The sequence below is a fragment of the Chanodichthys erythropterus genome, chromosome 18 (genome assembly GCF_024489055.1).
Source record: "Chanodichthys erythropterus isolate Z2021 chromosome 18, ASM2448905v1, whole genome shotgun sequence".
Classification (NCBI taxonomy): domain Eukaryota; kingdom Metazoa; phylum Chordata; class Actinopteri; order Cypriniformes; family Xenocyprididae; genus Chanodichthys; species Chanodichthys erythropterus.
Window position 1 is genome coordinate 33,585,582 of NC_090238.1, and position 15,335 is coordinate 33,600,916.

Genomic DNA, 15,335 nt, shown 5'->3' on the forward strand with positions numbered 1-15,335 from the left:
CCTATTTGGGTATAAGCAAAAGCGCACCATTTTTGTGTGTGTCCCTTTAAATGCAAATGAGCTGCTGCTTCCAGCCCCCTTTCCAGAAGAGGGCGGAGCTTTAACAGCTCACGCTTCGGTTGCTCAACAACAACAAAGCTGGAGAATCTCACGCAGCCAAAATGAGGATTGTCAGTAACCGTGTTCAGCCTTACATTGTTCAAACCGGAGTCGGACACTGATGGAGAGATTCAGGAAGAAGTTACAACTTTTAGAATGAAACTGGACGTTTCTGAATGGTTAGTGGATAAATTTATGTAGTTGCTGTGAAGTTGATTCAACTCATCAACTAGCATGTGCCGTCATGTTCATCTTTTGTGCAAATCCAGCCTTGAATTGACCCTTGTTTGTGAAGCAGTCCGGTGTAAAATGATGGCATAGTAACAACACTCTACTACAACAACTCTTCCTCTTCTCCAACATGGTCTCACCCCCTTTGTTGTGTGTTCCTGGGGGCGGGGTTTATGTAAATTTTGGGGTTAGTGATGTCACCAACACGGGTAGAAGCTTGTTGTAGTCCCTACCAGCCATTTGTTTTAGTCCTTAAAAAGTGATTTCTGTAAAAGAAAATATCTCCCTTTGCATTGAACTGAGCATAAACAACATCTGCAAAGTTACAAACAGCAACATTACACACTAACAAAAGTTAAAAAAGTGAAATCATAATTAAGGACCCCTTTCAAATAAAGTTTTTTTTAGTTGCGTGGCTGTCTGTGGAGGGACAGAAAGCTCTCAGATTTCATCAAAAGATCTGCATTTGTGTTCAGAAGATGAACGAAAGCCTTATTAATGACAGAATTTGACAGAATGACAGAGGTGATCACGTGAGCCTCACGTGGACAAAGTAGATTTGAATCTGCCGTTTTCCAGAAAAAAATAAAACTGCGCAACGGATAATCAGAAAACAATGAGGTACAGTTAAACTAGGTGTCGGCAGGTGGCAGGCTTTCATTGAAGAAAAACACAGACAGTACAGGTAAAAGCCTACATTCTGTGACAGCATGAGGTCAGCTGGACCTACACGTGTCCAGTGCAAGTACACTCACATCCCTTTCATCCTCACACCTGCATTGGCCTATTTGTCTACTGTGAGTAACTCTGAGTCATCTAGGACAGCGAGCATGGAGCTCACCATCAACACACATGCACACGTGCCTCATCACCTGCTGTCTGATGCCAATTGCCCTCTGATGGACACACAGCCTCTTTCCACTTACCCTTCTCAAACTGCAGCTTCCTGTACCTCTGCATTATCTCTGTGGCCACCATGCATTCAATCTGAGAGAGAGAACAAAAGCAATTATGAAACAATGTAGTCTGATGGATCTGAAAGCACTTTTTGCCTTGCAGATACTGCATTTAGCATTTCAATTTGATCTGAGTAAACACACACCCAACATCAAATATGGTTTCGAATCAAATCACTGTCTGAATATGCATGGTGAATTTTTGTTTGGTGATTCTAGTGATGCAGAAACAACATACTTCAGCTTTAAGGCTTGCCAAAAAGACACATTAGTTGCTCTGATGCTTTGCATCTGGGTCTGATTAATCTGGTTTAGCTGCTTTGATACTGAACGAGCCACCCATCCTCACAATGAGCCTGCAGCGCCGAGGAGGAACCCTGCCCTCGGACTGACCTCATACTTGGAAGGATTTCGTGGTGCAAGTCACCAAGGGGAGAGTCAGAGCGGAGAGGTTTCAGCATCCATTTTATGCTAAAAGAGCTTTAATCTCCTCTTGATGAGATGCAGGTCCATTTTAGGAGTTTTATTTGGACGGTAAAGTATTTGTTGTTTCAGAAGCTATGACTATTGCAGGGTTTGCTAAAAAAATGCATTATGTTATGTTAGGTTTATGTCTTTCTTTCATCAGTCGAAAAGAAATTAAGTAAAATTTTCTCAATATAGTGGACTTCAACAGTTACCAATAGGTTAAAGGTCCAAATGCAGCTTCAAAAGGGTCTACACAATCTCAGACGAGGAACGACGTCGTCTTATCTAGTGAAACATTTTTCATTTTCTAAAAAAATTAAAATTATATACTTTTTAACCACAGATGCTCATCTTGCACTGCTCTGCGATGTGCCACGCATTACGTAATCACGTTGGTAAGGTCACGCGTGACGTAGGCGGAAGTACCAATCCAGTGTCTACAAAGCGAACGTACAAAGACTAAGGTAAAAAAAAAACAATGATGTTGGACGATTTTGAAGTTGGAGGAGAAAATGTGACACGGTACTTCGTCTACGTCATGCGTGAAAAGATGAGCATGTTGTTAAAGAGTGTATATATGTATATATATATATATATATATATATATATATATATATATTTTTTTTTTTTTTTTTTTGAAAATGACCGATAGTTTCACTTGCTAATACCCTTATTCCTCGTCTGGGATCATGTAGAGCTCTTTGAAGCTGCAATGAAACTGTAATTTCGACCTTTAACCCGTTGGTAACTGTTGAAGTCCACTATATGGAGAAAAATCCTGGAATGTTTTCCTCAAAAATCATAATTTCTTTCCGACTGAAGAAAGAAAGACAAACATCTTGGATGACATGGGGGTGAGTAAATTATCAGGGAATTTTAATTTTGAAGTGAACTAATCCTTTAAGGGCTTGTTGAAAACCCTGATAGTAAAATTAAAATGTCCTATAATTAAAAATTTAGCATGCAAAATGAATGAATATGTACATTTAATCAAAATACATAAAAAAAAAATAAATAAATAAAAAAAATCGGTAATATTATGAAATCTTGTTGCAATTTTAAAAAACTCGTTTTATATTTTAATAAATTTTAAAATGCAATTTATTTCTAGTGTATGTTTACATTACCTCATTTTCTTGTAAATGTCCACGTTTTGGACAGGCTGAGTCTGGACAGCTGATGGCTGTTTCAAAGCCCTCTTTGATGAGAAGTTCCACATACTGCTTCAGGCACTTTAAAAGAATAACAGAAAAATTAAGCTAATAAAATAGGAAATATGGAAAATACATTATGTGTTAAACAAATTCAGCTTTTAATTTTCTGTTTAATTTGCTCACTGTGTCAGTGAAAGCATGAGTACAGAAGCACTTAACCACTTGTAATGAACTGTTAACTTCCTCAAAACAATTACGCTGTATAACATCTCAATTTAACAAAGACGTAGTCACTTGTCCAAGACTAATTATCCTCTAGTGTTAGCAATTTGCAAACTCACTGTTTTAATAAGCTGTGAAAAAAAATGTATTTTATTATTTAATTTTTGCTTCATCTGGTCATATTTTCCATCTCTCCCACTCTCTCTAAAATAAAATAAAATAAAATAAATAACAAAATATAATAACATTACATCTAAACGTACCAAAAACTAGTTGTGTATTTGAGCTTTTAGGAATGTTTGGCATGGCAAAGTCTGAGGGAGTTGTTTCCATAAACATGCTTCGCTTAAGACACAAAGACAGTTCTGTCTCTAGTGAGCTCAGACACGACCAAGACAAGGCTTCTCAGAGTCAGATGAGGAGATGTTTTCCCTTTACCCTACTCTAGCAGCTTCCTTTCCCCAAATGTTGCCTGCAACCTCAAGATATAAATAAAACTGGTCTCAAATCAGTGTAAAAACACAGCAAAGAGAAAGTCAGAACAGCAAACCTCAGAGGGTTGAAGAAGACTGTTTATTAATGGACTGTGAATCACAATGCTGAAATAAAGAAACGGTTCAGTTGGCCTGTGGATATTCTGTCTATAGCTGTGAACTTTGTGCTTATATATAGACACATTTCAAAATGTCTGAGGCTTATGTAAGAATCCCACTGATTTATTTTTAGACGCTCCATTTCTAAAACAGTGAAACCTAAAGACAGAAATCAAGCATGAAATAATCCAGAGAATGAATCTTCATAAATTATGGCTGAAAACACAATATTTTAAATCTTTGTGGAAATCTCTCATTGATTCAATTAAACAAACAGAATACAATAAAATAGAATTTTTTAATTTATTTTCTCATTATTATTATTCCATTCTAATATATATATATATATATATATATATATATATATATATATATATATATATATATATATATATATATATATATATATATATATATATATATATATATATAAAACATTTATTATTATATTATATTATATTATATTATATTACATTTCATTTTATATATATATATATATATATATATATATATATATATATATATATATATATATATATATATATATATATATATATATATATATATATATATATATATATATATATGTAGTACCGTTCAAAAGTTTGGGATCGGTAAGATTTTTAATATTTTTAAAATAAGTTTTGTCTGCTCACCAAGATTGCATTTATTTAATTAAAAATACAGTAAAAACAGTAATATTGTGAAATATTATTACAATTTAAAATAACTGTTTTCTATTGGAATATAATATAAAATGTAATTTATTTCTGTGTTGGAAAAGCTGAATTTTCAGCATCATTTCTCCAGTCTTCACTGTCACATGATCCTTCAGAAATCATTTTAATATGATGATTTGCTGCTCAAGATACATTTATTATTATTATCAATGTTGGAAACAGTTGTGTACTTTTTTTTCCTTGATTTCCAAGATTCCTTGATGAATAGAAAGTTCAAAAGAACAGCATTTATCTGAAATACAAAGCTTTTGTAACATTTTACACTACCATTCAAAAGTTTGGGGTCAGTAAGATTTTTTTTTTTTTTTTTTTTTTTTTTTAAGAATTTAAAGAAATTTTTTTTTTTTTTCAGCAAGGATACATTAAATCGATCAAAAGTGACAGTAAAGACATTTATAATGTTACAAAAGATTAGATTTCAGATAAACACTGTTCTTTTGAACTTTCTATTCATCAAAGAATCCTGAAAAAAAATATTGTTCAGCTTTGCCATCACAAGAATAAATCACATTTTCAAATATTTTCAACTAGAAAACAGTTATTTTAAATTGTAATAATATTTCACAATATTACTGATTTTACTGTATTTTTAATTAAATAAATGCAGCCTTGGTGAGCAGACGAAACTTCTTTTAAAGACATTAAAATAAAATAAAATGTTTAGACATGACTCACCAGGGTGCAGAAGATGCATTGGCACTGAGTGATGGTGGTCATTTGCTCCAAGGGAAACTCTCCCAGGCACAGCTTACAGGACACCAGCGGGTCCAGGGCCAAATCCCAGGTTGGTCGGTACCTAGCTGTGGTCATGATGCCTGCTGCAGAGCTGAAACACAGAATAGCTGCTATTAGAGAAAGCCTACACACTTTAATACACCTATATAAACAGAAAAAGCTTTTAACCGCTGTCAATCTGAAGTGCCGACTGCTGCTACAGCCATGATAAGTGCTTCTGTAATGCTCAGCGCTAATATCAGCAGCATCACAAACACCAGCCCTTTAAATGCACATTAAATTAGCCACATTGAGTTTAGAGAAGGTCTAACAGATGCAGCGGTGAAAGGGGCAAATACATTTACCCCCATTTACATTCTGTAGCCTAACTGAAGGCCTGGCCACGGAGTGCTTTTCTGAAGTCTAGTCTGACTGTAATGGAATGAAAAGTCGGGAGAGATAGACGGAGCAATTTTTCGTCTTCTGCTGCTGAATGAAAGATGAGTTCACTGCGTGGTACTCCTTAAATGAGAAGGTTGAGAGAGAGAGAGGGAAAGAAAGAGAGAGTACATTACTCTCTGCCTACGTCACCCCTTTTTACAGTTTTTCAGAGAGGGATATTTTTGGAAGTCTCGACTATGAGACACTTCCATTTTCTCACGCTGAAGTGGCCTGTTGTGCACAGAGAGGCTCGTGTCTTGAGTGTTTATAGGAAGTGCCTGTGAGAACATCAACACTCTGCCTCAGCTGCTAGGCAACGGGGGGACGGGGCATGAGGCAGATACGCTTCTGCTGGTGGCAAAAAGGGTGCTTAAAGGGATAGTTCACCCAAAAATGAAAATTACCACATCATTTACTCACCCTCAAGCCATCCAAGGTGTATATGACTATCTTCTCTCAGACGAACGCAACCAGAGTTATATTTAAAAATATCCTGATTCTTCCAAGCTTTGTAACGGTAGTGAATGATGCTTATGATTTTGAAACCCAAAAAAGAGCATCCATCCATCATAAAAGTAATCCACACGACTCTAGGGGGTTAATAAAAGCCTTCTGAAGTGAAGCGATGGGTTTTTGTGAGAAAAATATTAATAACCAGCTTTCGGCAAACATCCATATGCAAGTCGACTTACGGCGGAAATGCAACCTCTGAGGTGACAAACGTGGAAGCACAGAGGATAAAGCAAATCAAAAACCCGGGCTCGAAAGAGAAACGAGATTTTTAAAGAGAAATATCAGAGAATTTCCCTATTTGTTTGAACCACGAGAGGAGTCTACTCTCACCTACTCATACGTCATACGTCGCGCCAGAGGTTACGCTTCCTCTGAAAGTCGAATTACATATGGATGTTTGCTGGAAGATGGTTATTATAGTTTATACATTTTTAATATTTTTATTACAAAAACTCATCCCTTCACTTCAGAAGGCCTTTATTAACCCACTGGAGTCATGTGGATTACTTTTATGATGGATGGATGTACTTTTTTTAGGCTTCAAAATAATGAGCACCATTCACTGCCATTATAAAGCTTGGAAGAGCCAGGGTATTTTATAATATAACTCTGATTGTGTTTGTCTGGAAGAAGATAGTCATATACACCTAGGATGGCTTGAGGGTGAGTAAATCATGGGATAATTTTCATTTTTGGGTGTACTATCCCTTTAAGGCAGGTTATGTTCTACACTCGTGGCAGGATGAGAGAAGAAACTTTGGTCTGTATGTCCGGTATCATATGCTGTTAATCACTCAGGATGCTTTTAGACATTTCAGTCAGTGATGCATGAGATGTAGTGGTTGAGGTTAGTGCTAGTTACCGGAAGGCCATGCAGGTGCCGTTTATGTTGCCTTTCTATGCTGGCATCAAATGAAACCGAAAAAGTTTCACTCACCCTAGCTTTGTCCTGTTAAATAAAGATTTTAATTGGAGATGTGCCACAATTGGTCGATGCCACATTGCTTGGTGGTTGCCAGATGTTTTGAGCAGTTGTTAGCCAGAACATTATCGAGTGCAACAGTCAGGTTCCAGAAGTAAAAATCCCATTTGTTTTCTCCATTGGGGAATTGATTTTCTATAAACTAAAAATTTGATTTTCTTTAACTATAAGTTATAAATCTTCTGCAAAGAATTAACCACCAATCAGAGAATCAAACCAAGCCAATATCACCAAAATAACTTTTTATAACTTAATTGAGTTATAAAAAGAGTGTCATTATGGTCTCAAAATACTTAAAATATTTGTATATAAATATGCATATTTTGCAATAAATGTAAAATATATCATCACTGTTGGGCAGAAACTTTTTTTTTTTTTTTTTTTAAATCATTACTATTGGTCACCCTTTACGTCTGTCTGTGGGTTTTGCAAATATTTAACTAATGAAAAGTATTTTAAAAAGCTTGTGAATAAACCTCATAACTCCATTGGATCATCAAACTGTCAGTAAAACGTCAGAACTCCAACCTGCCTCTACCGTGAATGAAGTGCTGCACAAATTTGTACCATCTCTGTTTGTTTGCAATGCAAGGGTAAACAAAGAAATGGTTCTTTGAATAAATTCAGCATTTTCTCAAGAAACACTACAAATATAAAAGATAATGTTTTATGTATTTGAGAAGCGGCGGAGTGTCTTAGTCTAGCATTTGTTATCGAGTCATAGCCAATATTGTCTTACAAAACCTTTGTCTTTTTGTCCATCATATACGTCCACAGCAAAAATGTTGCACACTAAAGTTTACTATCTTTCTCTCATATATTGAAAGCAGAGAGGTTTTGCACAAAACAATCAAATGTTATTTGCTCTGAGCATAAGCACAGAATTTAAAAAATCCCTAGTGCTACAGATGTTAAAGGGCTCTTAAGCTCTCATTCATCATTTCCACAAAAAGTCTTGGCTGTTTCCGCTTGATAAGTCAAACAGGGTGAAGTATTGATGGATTGATGATGCATCAGTGCAGCCTCCAGTATCTCAAGAAGAGAGACGCCAAAGAAAGCTGATTTTGCTGGTCGAGCTCAGAGGTCTTACATCACTCTACCTTCAACCTGTCACAACCTGTCTTGCTCGTCCACATCCATCCATCTCTAATGCTTGTTCTCTCATGCTACCACTTCAATTGAGCAACACATAAAATAGACCACATTCACTATATATATATATATATATTATATATATATATATATATATATATATATAAAATATAATATAATATAATATAATATTATATTATATATAATGAAACAGAGGTGCATGATATCTTTATGCTTAATTGTGGCCAAGGAATCAGAACTAAATGATTCTTGATTGGAATATTAATATATATATATATGTGTGTGTGTGTGTGTGTGTGTGTGTGTGTGTGCTTCTTCAAGTTCCAAAAGAATCTTTAATAGAAACTGTTTGAAACTGGTTCTGATTCAACTTAATGATTCCCTCCCAATTCACCCACCATCTACATCAATCCTCGAGGTCTGCAGTTACAAATGTTCTGTGAGAAAAGGTGGTGCATGAGAAAGTTCACTGAGCAGCATTACTCAAAAAGCAATTATCACTTTCCAACTGAAAACCATAACAAGGAAAAACATAAGTAATCCTCAACAATGCAGCCCTCAGAGATCATCACTATGCCCTCATTTCAGTTTCTTATCAGATCACTGAACAGAAGAGAACAATCATTTATCATGAGCTCAGGCTGCAATATGATTAACAACATTATGAAAAAAAAGTCATCTCAAAAAGTCATGTAATGCAACTTTAAAGAAATTGTTCACACAAAAATGAAACATCTGTTATCATTTACTCATGTCAATGCAATGCATTTATTTCTTTTGTAGAACACAACATGTCTTTTTTGTCCGTATAAAAAGTCAGTGGGGTCTAGAGTTGTTTCGGAGCCCATTGACATTCACTGCACAACAAAAACAGTTGAAACATCTTGAAATATCTTCTTTTGTAATCCAGAGAGGAAAGAAAGTCATACAAGATTGGGAAAACTTGAGAATGAGTATATGATTACATGACCTTGTGACTCCTGGATTTAATGGTCCATCTAGCTCTTACATTATATAAATGCATGCATGTTCAGGTTAAAGGATTAGTTCAGAATTAAAATTTCCTCAAAAACCTTAAAGAAAGACATGGACATCTTGTATAACATGAGTAAATTATCAGGAAATTTTAATTCTGAAGTGAACTAATCCTTTAAACCTGAATCTAGGGCTTCCCTAAGATGAAACTGTTCATCCCACCCACTTAAAGATTTTGAAAATATGTGGTTTTATAACATCCCTACCTCAGGTTTCATCAAATTGCTGCACTAAACATTGAGGTTACTATCATAATCCTGTGGTAACTTTATGACATAATAAATGAAACAGAACATATTTATGTATTATCATAATTTATGCTTTTACAGTAGCAACAATAACTATTGTAATTAGTATTTTGACAGACGATACGATTTCCATGGCATTTGTTGTCGCTCAAATGGTTTCAAACATACAGTACTAATACATAGTGAGACTATTATCTTCTCTTCTTCTATACAGCTCTTTTCATTCTTATGCAGGGTCAGATATAAAATAGTTGCAGAAGGTGGAACTTCTCAAAGGTCTTGTGCTGGTCTCTTCATTATTTATTCTCAGAGAGAAATGGGTCAGTCTCACAATGAAAGCTGAGAAGTACATGCCTGAATATTTGAAGATATGGGTGCACCAGTCTCCACAAACATGAACACAATGTTCCCTCACTCAACTTTATCTGACTTATGGGTTCTACTCAATCATGGTTGAAAAGAGCAGAAGCATTTACCTGCCCCATGGGGTCAGTTTGACCTCATTTATCATAACATAAATGCATCATATTTTATCATTAACCATTGTGTGGTAATACTGTATGGTTTCATAACACTGCCCAAATGAGATCAGATGGATGCCAAAAACAAACCAGACTGGGATGAGAACAGATGTGATTTAATGTGTTTCCCCTCATTATGATATACCTAATCAGCAGGTAAAATATGTTTACTCTGAAAAATGATGCCCAAAAAAACAAAACAGATCTATACATCAAAATAGGCAAATGTTGTTTTAAATTCCATTTTAAAATGCGGATTTGCAATTATTGAATAATTTGATATTTTAACTTAATTTTAGTTTTGTATGCCTATTAATTTGTCCATTTAATTTAATAAAAAATAATCACTTCTCCATATGTAATAACAGATTGAAAGGCAGGTTAAGGTCAAACTAAACTGCTAACATTGTTTCTCACAAAAAAATAAAAAAAATAGCATTTTGTGAGTTTTACTACATCTAACAGTTGACCCTTATAACAAGTGATTTGCTCAGAACATCTAAATTCACCTGTTGTTTTTCCAAAAAGGTGAGTTAAGCACAAATGTAAAATGGTGGCAATTATAATAAAGGTCACCCATGCTCAATAAATAATCTAATTTATTAATGATAACAGCCACAAAAACAGCTTCTCCACCAAGTATTGTTGTTCATTATAGCCTAATGCTGTGATCACATCATGTCGGAATTATTGTAATTACGAGATGACAACTCAGATTTCATTCTGAGCGGTTGGCGTCTTTGAACTCAGAATAATTAGTTTCTATGGCAACTAAAAAAATATTTAACCACCACATTAATTCATTAATTCAATGCTATATGCTCAGGCAAAACAAATTAAGAGCAAAAATCTCACCAGGTAACAGGCTATAATAAAAAGACGTGTAGAAGGATGCTTAACTACCTTTAACTGTTCATTTCACATATCATCATGAAAATTGAAATTATAACTCCAACATAACATGAAAAAAGCCTATCTGTAGGCCGTGTATGGTTGGCAAGCAACATGTCATTTATATAGAATTAAATTGATGTGTGAATATCAAATCGCCAACATGGTTCATCCAATCAAAATGCTGGACAACCTGTTTTAATAATAGCTTTTTGACTACAGATGTACTAATATTAAAATTCTGGTCAATATTGATGTCATTATTTATTTTTTTTTTTTTGCAATATCTTTCTGTAAAGCTGCTTTGAAACCCATGTGCATCATGAAATAAAATTGAAACTGACCTAAAACGGACTGGATTTATAGCTGATAAATGAATGATATTAGTACTCTATATTATTTTGTATAAAAAGAAGGACCACTAAAACCACAAATGAATCCCATTAAACTGCATAACAACATTATTATGTAAAGTTCTGAAGAGGTTTTGATGTGAAAATGGGAATGTCCCAAAATGGAGGAGCCCCAGTGTGTTTTCGTATAGCTAGGCTGGTTTCTGACTCTAGGCTGTATGTGCACTCGCTGAGGTGGTATGTCAGCACTGAGTCTGTCTTCATCTAAAGGTCATTCCTGGCTTCCTGTCAAAAACTATAACCTCATTAAGCAGCAATGATACCAAGTGAATGCCAAAGTGGCATATGACAAATGTCTATAGGTTTCATAAGTGAAACGATAAGATGATTTTGACTAAAGTCCCTTTAAGGGGTTGTGACTTTTTTTTTAATTATTTTAATATGTTCCTTGAGGTTCACTAATAATGTTTTTGCAAAAATAATTTTGGCCCTCTGTCTGAAATGATCCATTTTAGGGGTATCTCATTTAAAGGGTTAGTTCACCCAAAAATGAAAATTCTGTCATTAATTACTCACCCTCATGTCGTTTCACACCCTCAAGACCTTCGTTAATCTTCAGAACACAAATTAAGATATTTTTCATAAAATCCGATGGCTCAGTGAGGCCTGCATTGCCAGCAAGACAATTAACAAGAGAATACTTTTTGTGTGCCAAAAAACCAAATTAACGACTTTATGACAATACCTAGTGATGGGCGATTTCAAAACATTGCTTCATGAAGCTTTACGCATCTTTTGTTTCGAATAAGGGATTCAGAGTGCCAAAGTCACATGATTTCAGTAAACGAGGCTTCGTGTTTTGAAATTCCAATGGTTCACCACTGGGGGGCGTGACTTTGGCAGTTTGATACGCGCTCCGAACCACTGATTCAAAACAAAAGATTTGTTAAGCTTTGAAGCTTCATGAAGCAGTGTTTTGGAATCGCCCATCACTAGATATTGTTGAATAAAGTCGTTATTTTGTTTTTTTGGTACACGAAAAGAATTCTCGTCGCTTCATGACATTAAGGTTGAATCATTGTAGTCACATTAACTGTTTTAAATATGTCTTTAGTAACTTTCTGGGCATTGAAAGCGTAACTGTCCCATTGAGCCATCGGATTTTATCATAAATATCTTAATTTGTGTTCCGAAGATGAACGAAAGTCTTACGGGTGTGGAACGACATGAGGATGAGTAATTAATGACTGAATTTTCATTTTTGAGTGAACTAACCGTTTAAGGCTTGTCAGTAAACGGCCACTGTGGTGATTAGCTAACAGAATTACATGGAAAAAAGTATCAAGCCCCCGTTATTGCACATGAGTAAGTGTTATGAAAACATTATACATATAAAAAAATCATTTACAGACATTATTAAACTGTTTACTTGCGCTTTGCAATGTAGTTGTTGTCCGATCCAATACAGTTGGGTGCTTAATTTTTCAACATAAGTTTCTTTGCAAAACCTCTATTACACTGTGCCTTGCTTATAAAACTATCTAAGTCAAATTCTCTGAACTAGGGATGTCCCGAGCTGATCTCAAGGATTGGGCTGATTAAGAATTTTTTTTTTTAATGATCGCTATCGGCAATCCCAAGCCGAATGTTTCGTGCAGTAGGTGGCGGTATGAACCTTAAAGTGGTTCAAGTGGCTTTAAAAGGAAAAGAAATTCAAATGTGCACGCATGACGCGCATTTATTTTTATCTGCCGTCAAACTGTCTGAGACGTCCTTGTCATAACATGTTGCGTCTTGCTTCGGACTTGACTGACACTGACGCTGCGAGCTTAATCCACTTTTTTCTTTTTGTTGCAATTATTCTCCTTGTTGTACATATAAAATACTATAAAATACAATAAGTTTATATCAGTAGTCCTATATTTATAATTGTGACCATCCAGTCCATTTACAATGCGAGTATCATATTATTCGAATAATTAGATCACGACTTGATATTGGCAGATAATTAGTATTCAATGACTCAGAAAAAAATGATCGGGACATCCCTACTCTAAACAAATATAAAAAACTTCCAACGTAATCCGGGACGCCATTAAAAATAAATCATCCACTTGTTCCTGACACTGAGGTCCTTCTGAAGGCTGTGCAGATGCAAACATGCTGTTTAAACTGGTGAAAGCAAACGTTTCTTTACTCTTCCATTTGTCCTGTTGTCGGGAGTAGATCAAGTGCGTGGAGCACATAAGAAATTGAATGGTGGGCATTCAGGATTATGGGTTCTATTTGCTTTTGACATGACAAATGATGTAAAAGTATTTGTGGATGGCTTGCTCCAGAGGCAGTCATATATATCATAAATGCAGTCATATATATCATGTCATGACCCCTTTCAGGCAATGTCATCTTGAAAGGCCAGAAATCTAAAAAAAAATGAACAACATATTTACAATTTCTCTTGCTCATATGAAGATATTTATTTCACAGTTCTTCTGAGAATGCAACCGTAGTTGTCAGACTAACACATATACTACTAAGACGGACAGTCTGGACATGGAATATAAGAAACTAGTGCATAAAGCTAAAAACTTTATGGAAAATTAAATAAATAAAACAAACAAGTGGGCGTAACACTGTGCAGACAAATGCTCCTATATGGTCAAAGTACAAATGCATGCACATACATCTCTCACTTTTTTGCTTGCCCTTGTCAAATGACCCACATTTATCACCCAAAGCGATTGAGCGATTTTATTTTTGGCTCAGTCTTTATAAACTTCAGGATCCCAGAGGTGAAACACTCCCAGTGAGCAGACAGGGACAATTATCTTCAGCTATCACCAGTGAGATCAAAACTGAAATCTACAACAGGCTGTTTTACTGAACTGCACTTCATTCACCGAGGTTTATTTTGAAGTTCAGTGACTCGGTCAAGGATACAATAACAATTTTGCATGAATATATGGGCGGGTATCGGCCTTTAACCCTGGTATGCATCATTCATTGCTCTTCTCCAAAAGTTTTCTTAAATCTCATGGGCTAGTCTAAATAAGAAGGTTGTGTTATTGAGAACTACATATTATCAAGGCTGTATGACTAAACCTTACAACCCAACTAAATTACAACTATAGCCATGTTTCCACCACAGGAACTTTCCCCAGGAACTAGGGACTTTGGGGTGGTACTCGGTGCGTTTCGACCACTGGGATCAGGGTCTAAATGAAGTTCCGGGTAAAAATTTTACCTTCAGAAAGTCCCTGCTCAGGAGTTAGTACTTTTGGGGGCGGGATGTGGGTGCTGAACATGCTGATTGGTTGACTCCACACAGCATTTTATTTCAACCACCATTTTTAAAAGTCTGTTGCGGTGCGTGCAGTAAGAGTTGTTTGCTATTCGAATCAACAATGGAGTTAAAAAATACGACCAATGGACCAACGACGAATTTCAGGCTTTAATAAGCTTATATGCGGAGGCCGAACTCTAGCGGGAACTGGAAAGTCATGCACAGTCCTATGTCACTAGACTATTTTGCCTAATCTTTATGGTACTTTAGACCGCGATGGAAACACAGACAGCAACAGGTCTAAGGGAAAAAGTTCCTGGGACAAATTGGTAATTTTGGTGTAAACGCGGCTTATGTTTGCAGAGATGGTATCCTTTTTGAAACAAGTACAATTTGCTTTGCCTTAGCCAAATTCAGCTAAAACTAGGTAGTAGCCAGCTTTACATGGTTTCTAGCTAGTTGAAGCTGGTCATTAGCTGGGCCAAGGTGGTTTAGGTGGTTGAACAACCCAATGAGGCTGATATTGACCTTGTCATAGGAATGAGTCAAGTTGGTCAATCAGTCATTCAACAACTGTCTAGCCAACTAGTAATGGTCAAACGTCCTGTAGCAAACACATTACATAGAGGTCAAGTGAACCCCAAACCCATTTAATTATAAGCATTCCTATGACAGATTATTTGGCTATTAGGCAACCCACTGACTAGACAATTTCAAAAATATGTTGGCCTACTTCTGCTCATCCCTACCTGGCAGACGATCTTGGTTAACCTGGAGC

The 15,335-nt window shown here is 35.7% G+C and overlaps 1 protein-coding gene across 3 annotated transcripts in view; it reads right to left on the bottom strand.

The window, feature by feature from the left end:
- The window catches only part of rnf144aa (ring finger protein 144aa), a 44,743-nt gene that overhangs the window by 18,583 nt on the left and 10,825 nt on the right, over positions 1-15,335 (bottom strand). For 2 of the 3 annotated variants that reach the window (XM_067368239.1, XM_067368238.1), the window contains exons 2-4: positions 5,139-5,289; positions 2,882-2,986; positions 1,257-1,317 (exon numbers count right to left, since the gene is read on the bottom strand). In XM_067368239.1, coding sequence (XP_067224340.1) covers positions 1,257-1,317; positions 2,882-2,986; positions 5,139-5,273 — 301 coding nt within the window. In that variant the 5' untranslated portion in view covers positions 5,274-5,289. Of the gene's footprint in view, positions 1-1,256; positions 1,318-2,881; positions 2,987-5,138; positions 5,290-5,542; positions 5,732-15,335 lie in introns of those variants that run through there. The other variant, XM_067368240.1, reaches the window with a different exon arrangement.